This window comes from Indicator indicator, chromosome 5, assembly GCF_027791375.1.
Source record: "Indicator indicator isolate 239-I01 chromosome 5, UM_Iind_1.1, whole genome shotgun sequence".
Lineage (NCBI taxonomy): Eukaryota > Metazoa > Chordata > Aves > Piciformes > Indicatoridae > Indicator > Indicator indicator.
This window is the reverse complement of record NC_072014.1, coordinates 24598202-24612507: the sequence shown is the minus strand read 5'-3', so window position 1 is coordinate 24612507 and position 14306 is coordinate 24598202. Positions and strand designations below refer to the sequence as shown.

The 14306-nt window shown below is 34.3% G+C and overlaps 1 protein-coding gene across 1 annotated transcript in view; it reads left to right on the top strand.

Moving 5' to 3' along the window:
- PSMD14 (proteasome 26S subunit, non-ATPase 14) overlaps positions 1 to 14306 on the top strand; it is a 41993-nt gene that overhangs the window by 21604 nt on the left and 6083 nt on the right. The window contains exons 7-8 of the mRNA XM_054381022.1: positions 10613 to 10720; positions 14025 to 14099. Coding sequence (XP_054236997.1) covers positions 10613 to 10720; positions 14025 to 14099 — 183 coding nt within the window. The remainder of the gene's footprint in view (positions 1 to 10612; positions 10721 to 14024; positions 14100 to 14306) is intronic.

Genomic DNA, 14306 nt, shown 5'->3' with positions numbered 1-14306 from the left:
CTGCCAGTACTTGAGATCACTAATAGTCTTGTAATGTTTGTTTTTTGTACATGTCTAGCTGCTACCATTGGACAAAATTACATTTTCAGGTTTCACATTAAAAAACTTTACATCTGTCATGCGTCTGGCAAGTGTATCCTTAAAAGCTTAGAAACAGAAAGAATCCCCCTTTTAATTAATCTATTGATTTTGGGTGTGAGATTGGACTATGGAATATGTGTGACTTTTATGAACCTAGCTGGCAAGATCACTTTTATTGAAATGTATTTTGGTTTTTAGATGAACTGAGATAAGAAGATACATTAGAACTTGATTTCTTAGGTCAGGTTTAACTGCTTCATGTGCATAGCTGCCTTAGTATGGTGTCCAGTGCCTCTTCATGTGTTAGCAAACTTGAGTTAAACGTATTTCAGGGAAGTACCTGCTTTTTCTCAGTGCCAGCAAAAGAAGAACTGCTTGCAGAGGTGGTTTTGCTGGTGTAGTAGCCACTATACTGGTGGGCTTTTTGCTCATGTAGTCCATGGATCATTATTCATTGTACCTTTTACTAGCCTAACTATCTGGCAAAAAACTATAGTGAACATGTGGCATTGAAGATTTTAATACGATGTGTTTTGGCTGAGATTAGATGTATTTCAAAACAAAGTCCAAAATAACAAGGTAGCTAATTTTACACCCGCCTCAGGGCAGGTCCTTGCCCACGTAAGTTGCTGTGGCCTATAGTCAGTGAAGTAGTCATAGTTGTGCTAGTGAGGAATAACTGGGGCAAGGGTTATTTTCAGGTGTCAGGAACTTGAAATGAATTCTGATGGGGAGCCTCAGGTTCACCCTGACTAGCTAAAGCAATAAAAAAGCAGTTTGCCCTGTCACTGGTAGAAAGTGAAAACTTGTTAACTTCTTAGCTGTCCTCATCTGGATACATGTGTTCCAAAAACCTGGTAGGAGGAGGTACATTATTGCAACTTAACTAGAAGAACACATATATAAATCTTGTTGGTTTAAAAGAAAAATAGTTGTTTTATGTGTTCCTGAAGCCAATGAGCAAAATTTAAAAGTCATGTAAAATCCTTATATAGAAAGAATCCTCATATATAGAAACCCTCATACAGATCTGTGGGTCAAATGCCAACTGCTTTAATGACCATTTTAGAACTGGTATCTTACTGTACAACTATGATAGGAAACATGAAGGGCATCTAATTCTAAATCCTGATCTTAGTACTTTACATACACATTCTTGCATACACAGCATGATTTTTCATGACTCTGTGAAGCATATATTGAGCATTTTTTAGGCTAATAACGTTCTAACTGTCTGTAAAATAAACTTATAACAGGTCAGTGAATTGTAACTGAAGGGCAATGTTACCAGAACGAAAAAGCTTTTTTTTTTTTTTTTTTAATTGATTTCTATGAATGAAGTCAAAGTAAACATGCTGAAATATGGCCAGTGGGGCAATCTTGCTAGCTATTGCTTCTTCTTGTGCTTAATAATAAACCTTTTTTTTTTTTTTTACCCCCTCCAGTTTTCCAGTCTGTGCAATGGAAGTTGTAATACATATTTAGAATATTCCACAGAAGCAGCAATTTTATTAATGATCTGCAATGAAGCTAAATATTGATGCTTCATATTTACTTCCTACATATATTTTGAAAAGTCTCTACAGAAAACTACATACCTTTGCCAAATGTTAAAAATAAATTTTTTTGGGGCCTTAACTTAGGAGCTGTTCCTCACCTCTTAAAGAAAAATAACTATACTAAACCTGCTATAATATAGTATCTTTAACTCTACAAGTATTAACTTAACTGTATTGTGCTCATAGATGTTAAAATTAAAAAAAAGTGTTTTCTAAGCTGTTCTAAATTTTAAATCTTTACTATTAAAAAAAAATCACCATTTAAAATGGTTTGGTTTTTCTGAGGCAGTTAATTGGTTTCCCTTGATGAATAATTGCTGACGATGGGTAAAATATCCAAAATTGTCAGAATTCTGTTTTGTACATCTGAGAAGCTGGTTGGTGCATGTGGTGTATAATGGGATGTGTAGCAAAAATCTCCTATTCATACAGCAAAATTTCATGTCTGTTACACCAGAGTTTTCCTAGCAATGCACCGTATTTGAGTATTTGAGTCTAGTGGAGAGGTGCCCAAGTCTAGCTGAGAAGAATCCCTGCCCATGGCAGAAAGGTTGGAATAGGTGATCTCTAAGGTCCTTTCCAGCCTAAGCCATTCTAAGATCTCTTGGCTTATGGCAAAAATCTTTCCTGTTTTATTTTTAATTGTTTGCTGAGGAAAAGACCTGTCTTTGCAACAACATTTTATAATTTCTACTTTGCATGTTCATCACTTCCTGACAGATAAAAAGAAATATGGTATGCATCTTAATTGTGTACTTAAACCATTGTGTACTTGACACTTAATTGTGTACTTAATTGTGTACTTGACACTTTCATAAAAGAGATTTTTGCTATGGCATTTTATGATTATCTTCATCTCATTTAGAGGGTACAAGAAGAAAAAGACATGTACATTTAGGGTGACAGAACACTGGAACAAAGTGCCCAGAGAGGTTGTGGAGTCTCCTCTAGAGACATTCGAAAGCTGCTTGGAAGCGTTCCTGTGTGACTTACTCTAGGTGATCCTGTGCTGGCAGGGGATTGGAATAGATGATTTCAAGGTCTGTTCCAACCCCTAACATTCTGTGATTTGGGTAGCCAGGTAAATCGAAATAATTGCAGTTGCAAATATCTCAGGAGATACCCGATCCAACTTTGTGCAGAGCAGTTTCAACATTTAGTTCAGACCAGCTCACTTAGGCTTTTATTCACTTGAGTCTTAAAATGCGATAGCTTTATGAGAATACCTGTTCAAATTCGTTATTGTTCTTGTAGTTGTTTGGTTTGGTTTGGGTTTTGGTTTGGGTTTGGTTTGGTTTGGTTTTCACTGTGTACAGTGAGCAACTCCTCATTTCTGTTTATTACTACTGTTACCTCTCACCTACATCATTGAAGAACCTTGTTCTGTGATCCAGGTAACCTCTTCTGGAAGTGTAGTCAGAACGTGGACTGTAGTCTAAAACCATTTTGTTCAAAGAACTTCTTTTCAGTGGTTTGTTTGTTTTGGTTTGTTTTTTTTAATTTATTCTAAAAGGAGCAACAAATCCGATGAACTTTACCGTTTGTTCTTTTATTAGTTTTTAAAGTGTAAAAAAAAATATTCTTACTATGCTTCTAGAAGTCCCAAAGAGGGACAGTTATACTGTATGGGTTTGCTTATTGTGTAGTGTATCGGGTTTTGGGTTTTAAGTATTATTAGTCCTAGAATAGTTATTATCTGGAGAGAGAGAGAAAAAAGATACTGGTTCTACCCTGCTTGTACAAATGAACTGAGAACAGAGCTTAGCTGAGTTGCTGCTGGAGATCCATAGCCAAGGTCATCTTGAGCAAGGTGAAGGTCTCAAAGTCCTTTTGAGCTATTAACAAAGAAAAATAGTATCTTTAAATATTCAGATTTCTGTTTAGAATGATAAAGAATTCTGAATCTATCAGAAAAGTGTGATGGCTCAAATACTATGCTTTGAAATTTTGTAGTATTCCAGCATGTTTTCAGTTCTTACTGTGCCAATGAGATTGTATCCATTTTTCAAAATGGACAGAATTTCTTGTAGGCATGGGATAAAGTGCTACCACAGAACCCATAGATCACATGGTTGAACAGAGCTTTGTTTTCTGTTTGCAGGATGACCTGCTCTGGCAACCTCTTCTACAAAACATTCCCATTCCTATTTTTTGCCCACTGGTACTACCAAATCTATCTAGCCTCAAAAATTTTCTTCATCTGAACATGTCTACGATAGTTTTCTGAAGATTGCATGCCTTCAGACCTCCATGCTCTTATCAGAATGCTGTTATTCCCTTGAACCTGTCCTTTTCTCTTGTTTGTTTGAGTTAAGCACAGGACTGGAGGAGATTGCAGAACAAGGCAGAAGGCAGAAAGAACTCAATTCTTAAAATGAGATGCGTAGAGGAGACACTAGTGGAATGCCTGGAATTTGAAATTTAAAATAGTACATTAAAAATTAAGTTTCTGAGAGCTTTGGAGTTCTTAACAATCACTTAACAAGATTTTCTGTATACACCAAAATTTCCCTTCCCACTTCATGCATTTGTCTTAATAATCTTTACCTTAAATCCTTCCCTAGACACATGTGAATTCAACAGTCATTAGGGTACAGCTTGAAAGTATTCATTAAAAACAACTAAACAAACCTGTAAATTAACTATATTGTCATTACTGCTTTGCAGACATGTCTTTTTATTGTGAATTGTTATGGAGATAATATTTTCCAAGAAAATATATTTTAAAACCATGCGATATCTGTAATTTTATGTCAATCTTTTATACCTGGAAAAAATTTCATTATTAGAACTGAACTTGCTAGCACTTTTCTACTCTAAGGGGAAAAATCTAAAATAGAGAAGATAACTTTACAATATGTAACTTCTGAAATGTCAAATGTACATTTCTGTGTATTTTGTACAATGTCTAGAACATTTGGATACTTGTACAGCAGTGTGGTTTTTGTCTGAACAGAGTATTTGGTGCAGTAACTTGCATATCAGAGATGAAAGCATCCTAATTTGATGTAGGCAAGAATAGAGCTTCAGTAGGAGCCTGATTTAGAGAATAAGGAAGTAGATAAATTCGTGCTGGGTCTGATTGTTATCAATTCAATAAAGACTGATGCTCTTTTTCCCTGAAAGATCACATTTGTAAGAGGTGAATGACATCTGTGCTACAGTGCAGGCCACTCAATGTTCTCTGTTCAGGATGTGTTTCACTAAACAGAAGCATAAGCCACAAAGTGTTGAACTGGTTTATTACTACCAGTATACCACTGTTTTCTAATAGTTTTGTTTGAAAGCAAACATTCTTTTTAGTAATTGCACATATTCAGAATAACATTTTGTATATTTAATTTCCTTTCTTTTTTTTTGATGAGATACCAAAACTGTTCCTATCAATGTGACGTTTTAAAAATTTTTATGCAACTTTGGACTTGCTGTGATTCAATTAAGCAGTGTATGTTTACCTACTAAACCATTTGCAGGTTACTTCAGTTCATGCACTTCCTTAAGACAAAAAAAGAAGTTCCAAGAAGACTTTTTTTTTTTTTTAAAGTATTAAATGTTTAATTTTCTTCTGACATGGTGAATGTAGAATAGTCCATTTATCTTCATTAAAGCATATAGCTTTAAAACTTGTGGCATTGCTGCTTGGGAGTTATGGATGCATGCCCTCACTTGTCAAGATAAATGTGTTATACTGTAGTTCTCTCCCCCCCAGTATGGATATTCAAGTTGTACTGTAGATTTGACCACAAGTAAACAATTCTCTAAGGATAGAGAAGGAAAATGCACATACTCCTAGGAATATATTTTCCAGAGCTAAAATTGACATTTTATAAATAATTTCCATGTTGCAAACTTCAAACTCACAATCACAGCAGTTCAGTGATATGCATTTGGCATGAGTCAGTTTCAGTTCTTAGTGCTTTCCATTGGAAATGGCATAAAAAGTAAGATTTCTTTGAATTTTTTATGTTGTGGGCTTACAGGGGACAGAAGATGTTCTTCACTTGTAGTTGTCTAACAGTGCATGGCAGCATAAATAACGAAATGGTCATAAACCCAAGCTGCACTTCTCAGGTCACATGTTTCATTTCATTTTTAAAGAATCTAGAAATAAACTAAGCAGTTGATAACAGGTCAGTTGCAGGTGATAAAAGAGATTTTAGATGGGACATTACTTCTTTTTCCACACCTGGCATAACCACATTATATCCTTTGCAGAGTTGTCTTTAAGCACTGGTGTGTTTGTTCTTAAACATTTTTTAATTCTAAGGGCACAATACATTTTTAGATAGTCACCATATGTTGTAGATGCCTCACTGGAAAATAATATTGGTCTCAGATATTATTTTAACTTAAACAAAAGAGGATGAATTATTTCTAACTGAAGTCTACCATTAAATTATAGTGGGTGTGGCAAAACAGAACTGTTTCTTTTGGTATTTTTGATAGATTTTTTTTTAATTGGAGGGATTTAACAATTAAGTATGTGGAGTACTCTTGAAATGTCTTTTTTTTTTTTTTTTTAATACCTCAGAAAGTTATGAAGACTGTTTTAGAAAAAGGGGTAATATATATGTATGACACTCACACTGTCATAAGAAGCTAAAATAGGTCTGGCTACTAAGCATCCTAAATTTTAATCTAGCTATTATTTTCAATATGCACAGAATATAAAAGGCCAGATTTTTATCTAGTTAGCAAATGAGGAGTCCAGCACTTCTTGTAGATTGTGAATAGCTGTGAGTCATATTATTTATAGCTATCCTCAAATTTATTAAGTATGCTGAAGATAATTGTGAATTTTATTTCTAAAAATACTTTATGTGGGCTCTACTGGGGGATGTTGACCCCCGGGAAATGTTAAAAAAATGCTGTATAGTTATTGTTTTTTTAGATTATTACGCTTTTTGAAGCTAAGACAGATGTACAAAAATATGCAGTTTTTATTTTGTATTGGCAGCTTCCAAATATTTAGTATCTATTTCCAAGAGCTGCAATTAGTAAAGCATCCATGGTACTGAAATCCACACATCCCACAAGCTAATTATATTTGCAAGGTCAGATTGAATACATATTTTCAGAAAAATAAAGGGTTATATAAATGTGTCTTCTACTTGGCTGTTATATCACAGTTTGTTGATCTGGAGTATAATGTGTACAATTCACAAATTTGTCTGATAACAGAAAGTGGTGTGTGATTGTGTTTATTTTACTAACCAGTATATTCACAGCAATCACTTCCAAATATCTCTCCAGTAAAGATGTGTTAATTACAAAACAGACAAGGTCTTCTATTATATTAAAGCTACTAACAAGAAGACAGCAGGAATCACACATGTAAATAGCATCATCAACCCCTATTTTAGTCCTCTGTTTTGATCTGTGAGTTGCGCATAGACCAAAGGTGCTATTAAAGACTCAGTATATGAAATAGGCAGCATTATATGAACAAAATTTATTCAACAAGAAAACAGACCTTTAACATGAATTTAACAAGCCTGAGAAATTATAAACTCTCATATGCTGCAGATTCATGCAGTGATAATAAACAAAAAAGGAAAGTAAGAGGTTTCCTTAAGCTAGCCAAACTGCTAATGGTTTTGTTATAAGCTGTCTGCTGTTGAAATGACCTCTGAAAAGTCTGAAGACACTTACTCTAGGAGAAATTAAATGGTCAGAGTGGTGAAAGAGTCAAACTATGAAAGTGCATTAGAAAAAAAAAAATCTACCTTCGTATTTCTGGAAAATAACCCAATGGCATAGACTTCTGTTTAACTTTACAGAAAGGGAATTTAGCATGAAGCTTGGAAGCAGTAGTTTTTACTAAAAACTCTGCAGGCTGCATTAGGTAATTCAAATACAGTGGGAGCTTACAATTTTTGTGTGAGAAGTACAGGCTTCTTACAACAAAAAATCACTAAGTAACTGAATAGGGTTTTATGCAGCTTTTAATTAATCCTTAGAAGTTCTTTGTTCAAAGTCTCTAGTTTTTGTTGTAGACTATGGAGTTGACCATGTTGCTGTCATCTGATTGCATCATACTGTACTTCAAAATACACAAACATAGAGGAGGCTTCAGCATGTACACACCTCCAAGTGCTTACCATGGCTTTTTTCTTGATTCTTACTGTGGCATAATTAACACCTACTTCACCCTCTGCTCATTAATACATTGGACATTAATGAGTCTATTTATTTTTATATAATCCTTTAAAGGAGGGACTGGTTTCTGCTCACTGTGGAAAAAAACAAAACCAAAACAAAACAACAATTGCATTTCAGAGAAATAAAAATTTAAGATTTATTGTTGTATTTATGTTTCTATTGCATATTAGGTCTAAATTTAGCCTCCAGGTTGTTGAGCATGTTAGTTTCTTTAAGATGGTTGCTATAGCGATAGCAGCAAATTCCTTTAATCTTAGTGTAGTTAAAGTATTTAGTTACCATTGGTCGTCACAGTGTAACTGAGATGAGAAATATTCACACGTGTACTTTTTGTACCCCTCTGGGATTGTAGAAATTGTATTTTTATCCCTTTTCAAAGCTTAATATTGTGATTTTATGATTTCATACCACTTTCTGTTAGGTTGATATTTGTCCTACTTAGGAGATACTTTTATTTAATTGCTTCAGGAGGACAGGTAAAGAGAGCAGACTTTCCCACACAGGTAGTATTTGAAACATTAGAAAAATTACTTCTGGTCAGCATTAAGATGCTAGAATAATTCAATATCACTCAGAAATATTTTAGCAGCTAGTTCTCATATTTTAAGATGAAATTTATCCACTCCTAACCTTGAGAACACCAACTAAAATGTTGAATTTATTATTGAAACCAAGTTTAATCAGATTTTGGTTTGCATTTTCTTTTAATTTTACATGACTCCATGCCAAACAGTGCTATTTGTTCTTGGATAAACTCAACATTGTCTAGTGAACGTCTCAGTTAAACTCAAATCTAGGATCATGGCCATTATAAAGCAGCTCCTTATGATTATAGTATATTGCCAAGATCCTCTTTCTTGCTTTGTAGAGCAAATTTTTGCTCACAAGTTTTTTTCTTCCCTTACCTAGCTAGTCTCTGGAGGACTTGTGGAGTGGAATTTTTTTTGTTCTGTTTTGCTTGACTATTTTACTGCCTGTTTGTTATGGTTGGGCATTTCCAGATGTTTGTAATTAGAGCATCTTGTTAAAATGGAACACAGAGAGATATATACAAAAGCTTGAGATAAAGTCTGATGGTGATAATCAAAGCAAAGTAGAATTACTTTGTATGTTACTACAAGAATGTATAGATACACTGAAACTCTTCCAGATTATCTTTGAGATTTTTTTTTTTGTTTGGTAGCATTAGTGTCAGATGTCTGCTGCATATTCAATCTGAATTGTGTTATGGGTTTATTATTGTTCAGAAAAAAAAATTGTCACAAGCTAGCATTTTTAATAAGGAAGATTTTTTGGTATGTTTTCTGCATGTAATTTGAAGTCTTGACATGCAGATGAATCTGGCCAGTCATCTGGGAGTCTAGGCAATAACTATTAATGGCACTGAGTCACTCAACATGACTGATATAGTTGGCTCTCAAAAGTAAACACAACAGGTAATAACTAATTAGACTTTTCAGTTTACATTTTTGGTTTTTTTGCTTTTTTGTTACAATTACTTGACAGTTAATTTTATTTCCATATGAATAACCTCACTTTCTATATTGTACTCCTAATAAATTGGTAAGTATTTATTTATTAATATTTGTGTAAACGGATAGGAAAATTCTAGAACAAGGTGGGAGGCTCAGTATTGCTTTCTCTGCAAACTTTCAGTAGCAGTGGTTGATTTCATAAAAGATGTGGCTCAGGTCTAATTTCTAAAAATATCAAAGCAGCCACATAAATGGGTTTGTTTGCTGTAGTATGGAGAGCAAGAAAATAAAAAGTTACAGAGAAGCTGTTAAAAGAAGATTTGAACTATCTAGTTTAGTGAACCAGAATAAACCTTCAAGCACATGCAGGCAAGATAGCTGCAAGTTTTGCCTGGCTGTGTTTCTGTGGATGTACAAGGCTGTACCTCCACTGGCCCCGTTAAAAGACTGGTGTCTAAGAGAGAAGTCTGGTCCTGCAATTACAAGTCTGTGGTGGCGAGTACCCAGTAAGGGTGGGTTTGAATGGATTGTTATTTTCTGTTCTGTTTCACTTCACATAGGCATTGGATAGGGATGTGGATTTTATTGTATGGGGCTAGGAAATCCTATCTCAAGCTTTTCATAGACAAATTCAGCTCAGGACTGAATAAAAGTCAGTGAAGGTTTTACTTTATTTGCAAGGAAACGGCACTGAATATTACCTACCGTGTACCTTTAAATCATAAATGACCTTGGTTTTCTTTTACTCTATTTTTTTACTCCTGAGCATGACACTGACAAGGACTTTTTAATCCATCAGACAGTTTATAGACCCTTTCATAGTCACAAGAAGCAAAAAGCATCTGACTAGAAGGGAATACATGGGGCAAGTTCCTTGCTGGCTATAATTTTGTTGTCATTTCAAGTATTGTGGTAGTATAATTGATGTGACAGGACTGGGCTTTAGACTTGGTCCCTTAGCTTGTGCTCACTTTCAGTTTTAGTCTCTCTCTGTCATTCACTTTGATTGGATAAGATTTAGGTGACAAACATATGCATACCTTTGAAGCTTAGAGTAAGTGTACATAAAAATTCAATGTTATATGGTGATATCATGGATATAAAACTTAGAGCTCCATTGAAAAGGTAATAACTGGTGTCACCTTACGATACAAGTTAGTGTAGTGTGCTGATAGCATAGTCAGCAGGAGGCTCTTTTTTATTAATATTATAATTAAATGATTTTCTGGATAAAGGCCAAAAACAGATGAGAGTTGATTGTGCCTTGTCCACTGTTGCTTGGCACTATTAGTTGCATTTTCTAAAAAGAATTGACTTGACATCTTGTTTTTACAGGTTGTTATTGATGCCTTCAGATTGATCAATGCTAATATGATGGTCTTAGGACATGAACCAAGACAAACAACTTCAAATCTGGGTCACTTAAACAAGCCATCTATCCAGGTAAATACAGTGCTGATAGTCACGTAAATTGGAAGATTTATTCAGCACTTTTGGCAAAATGTACCTAAAACCAGTAAGCTATAAATTGTTTCTTCTTATCTCTATAGCATTTTTTGGCATGTGTTTATAACTGATTTGATTTGTCAGTGGAGTTAATATATGAAGGGTTTAAAATTGAGCCCTAAATTAGCTACCTGAGCATGAATGCATGTGTAAGTATCTACTGCAAAGGTTAAAGTACAGATTTATGGAAATGCAAGTTGCTATCATACTGTGTGATGCTTGGTAGTAACTATTTTCAGTGCTACAAGTTGAAAACTACTGCTTATTAACATCTCAGTTTTCTAAAGGTAAATTATTCTGAAGTAAATCATAGAAAAAGTTCCTTCTTCATTAATAATCTCCTCTTTCTACAGTATGCTTATACAGGGTGTTACTGAATACGAAATCTAGATTTGTCTTAAATAATTGATTTTTATACAATGCAGTAATGCAAGATGTTTGATCAGCTTCAGTTGTAGTGTTTATTTGGAGTAGGTTGTTCTGTATTTCTTTGCAAACATTTGTGAAACTTAACTATTAGGAGTTTTATTTCTGAAGTTGACTTTTACTAATAAGACAAAAGTGTTGGACTTCAACGAAGCAAACCTTTATTTTGAGAAATAGCTTATGTACTGAAACAAGTATCCCCTGGAGTGATTAATACTTTTTTGTATGTCATCCTTCTGCCTTAATTTTTTTTTTCCTTTTTTTGCCTTCCAGAAAACTTTTTTTCCCTTTAGTATGCATTTTGAAAGGCTTGGGTGCTTGCAGCCATGAAGCCAAATTCCTGCTCTTTTAATCTGTTACTTAATAAAAAGAATACTTTCTAGCTAAAAATCCAAGAAAAAGACCATTCATTATTCATAGCAGAATGGAAATAAGGGCTAAACTGCTGTACAAGAACTGCCCTTTGGGAGTTGCTCTGTCACCACACCCTTATCTTTCAAAAGATCAGAGTTTTTATCACTAACGTATTGAAACCATTTACTGTTTACGAAAAATGCCAGCCAACAAACCCCACAGACCATTAAAGAGCATCTGCTTTAGGAGGTTGTTGTGATTTACTTTTGATTTTTGAATTGGTAAAATCTGTGAACTGTAATGAGTATGAAATAAGCAGCTAATACTCTTGATTAGATATAGGCAAGCCTGTGCGTGCATCTTTCAGGGCTCTTCTAGCAGGGCTTTCCTGGACCATGTGTAATGAACCTCCCTTGTAAACCCCTGCAGTATTGTTCAAGTTCATTATTTTAAGATCACTGTCACTACATCATGGCTTATTTGGCCATGGGAGTTTCAGGTTTCTGTTGTTAGTGGGGTTTGTTTTTAATGTTATTTTTTGCAAGTTGGCAGTGAGCTGTTGTAAATATCACCCTTAAGATAAAAATCATAGTTTAAAATTATACCCTGTTCTTCAAAACTGCAAGAGCCCCTGCAGTTTTTTGTGCTTTTATTCTACAGTTGTGAATAAAATTCTGACCTATTTGAGGTCAGCAGCAATCAATATTGATTTCTGCTGGGCTAGAAGCAGGGATTTTAAGACATCCTTAAAATCTTAGCAATAGTAATAGTGTATGGCCTCATTTCATTCCTTTTTTGGTGTTTTTTTCCTGTGTTCTATTACAGCTTTTACTTTCTCTTTGTGCATCTAATTTGTAATCCTTGTTGAAATGATGACTTCCATTTGAGACAGAACACAGGAAGACAAGCTTTGTTTTAAAGTGTTTTATGGGTTTTGATTTAACTGTTTGCAGTGGCTAAATGAAAGTACTGTTCAAGTTTGAAGTAGAACAGTTGTTTCTTTTACATTTGTCTGCTCTTTCAAAGAGTGATTTTGGAAGAGGAAAGGAAAGAGAGAATAATGGGGAAAAGCAAAGATGTTTGTCAAGTTTTAGGAGGTTTAGAAAACACCCTAAATATCTACAAGTGAGTTTCAACGCAAACCCCAAAACCTCATATGCAATCATGTTGAGTGAGATAAGAAAATGGCCCTGGAAATCATGGCTGTTCACAATGAGCACAGTTAGACATTGGAGTAATCTCCCAAGAGAACTAGTGGATTCCCCTGCATTGGTCAGTTTTAAGACTCAGCTTGACAAGGTGCTGGGCCATCTCATTTAAACTACACTGTCACCTTGGGGACCCTTCCAACCTGGTATTCTGATTCTGTGAAATGATTTATTGCTAATAGTTTCAAGCATAAATTACTTCATTGATGACAAAACCTGTATTTTACAATTTTAATTATAGTAAGTGGCACGAATAGTGGTTATCTGTAACTGCTGGTTCTTGTACATGTAGCCTTTCCAGTAGTTTTGTGTCTTTGTATATATGTTTGCAGAAGGAATCTGTTTAAAATGTGTGGAGGAGAACATTTTCAGCTTTCAAACTGATAATTTAAATACGTATGTAAAATTTTATTTGAAAAAATTAGTAATTTAGTTGTGATGAAGATTTGTCGTAGAATTTTTTAAACTCCTCTCAAAATATTAATCCAACTCACATTTAAATCATAAAGGTAAAAAAAGGAAAAAAGGGGGAGAAAAAAAGAAAGAAAAGGTTATGCACATGAGCAAAACAGAAGATATATGTATATCTGTTACTTAACTTAATCTCCATCAATCAGATTGTGACATACAAGTTTAAGGATAAATTGCAAGGTGCATAATAATAATGAACAAGGGTACTTTTCTTTTAAAGTTTAAAAAAAAAAAAAAGAAAATGAGCTTTAATATTGAAGGTTAATTTGATGCCCATATCAGACATGTTTAATCATCGCTTCAGCTACTGTTTCTTTGTATTGTACCTTAGAGGACAAATTTGGAAATGCTGGCAGTGTTTATAAATTATTAGATAGCCAAAATAGCCCAATTCGTAAGAGAAACAGACATATTTTAATAGAAGTGATTACCAAATTTATTGAGAGAGGAAAAATTTGAGAGAAATATGTTTGTGCATATGTATCGGTCAAATGTTTGCAGGCAGTTACCACTTTCTCCTATAGTAGTTGTTACTGTGTGAAAAAATCTGGTTTAGAAATAAAGTGTAACTGTCAGTTAAAGAGAAAAAACTCACTGAAAGAGAGAAATGGGAACAGGTATATTGATACCTGTTTAAGGTCTCTCTGTATGTTTCTTGGTGTTTTTTCTTTTGTTTAAGTGCTGCTTGAAGATGGCCATATTTAAATGGATACTTCCCTTCTAATATTTCTTCATTTCAATGCTGGGCAATTTTTATGCAAACTTTCCCCTGAATTTTACAGGCACTAATTCATGGACTAAACAGACATTACTATTCCATCACCATCAACTACAGGAAGAATGAACTAGAACAGAAGGTAATTGGTTTAGTTTTTATTCAGAAGACAAAGAACTCTGTACAAACTATTTAAGGTTTGTGGAAATACTCAGATTTTGACTGCTGATACTTTCAGCACTTGTTTTAACTCTCCTGGGGTAGATGGCTTCCCTTTCAGAAAGCACTTAGATGTGTAGTCGTGATGATGAAACCTTCCAAAACCACATTCTAATATTCATATAAATAC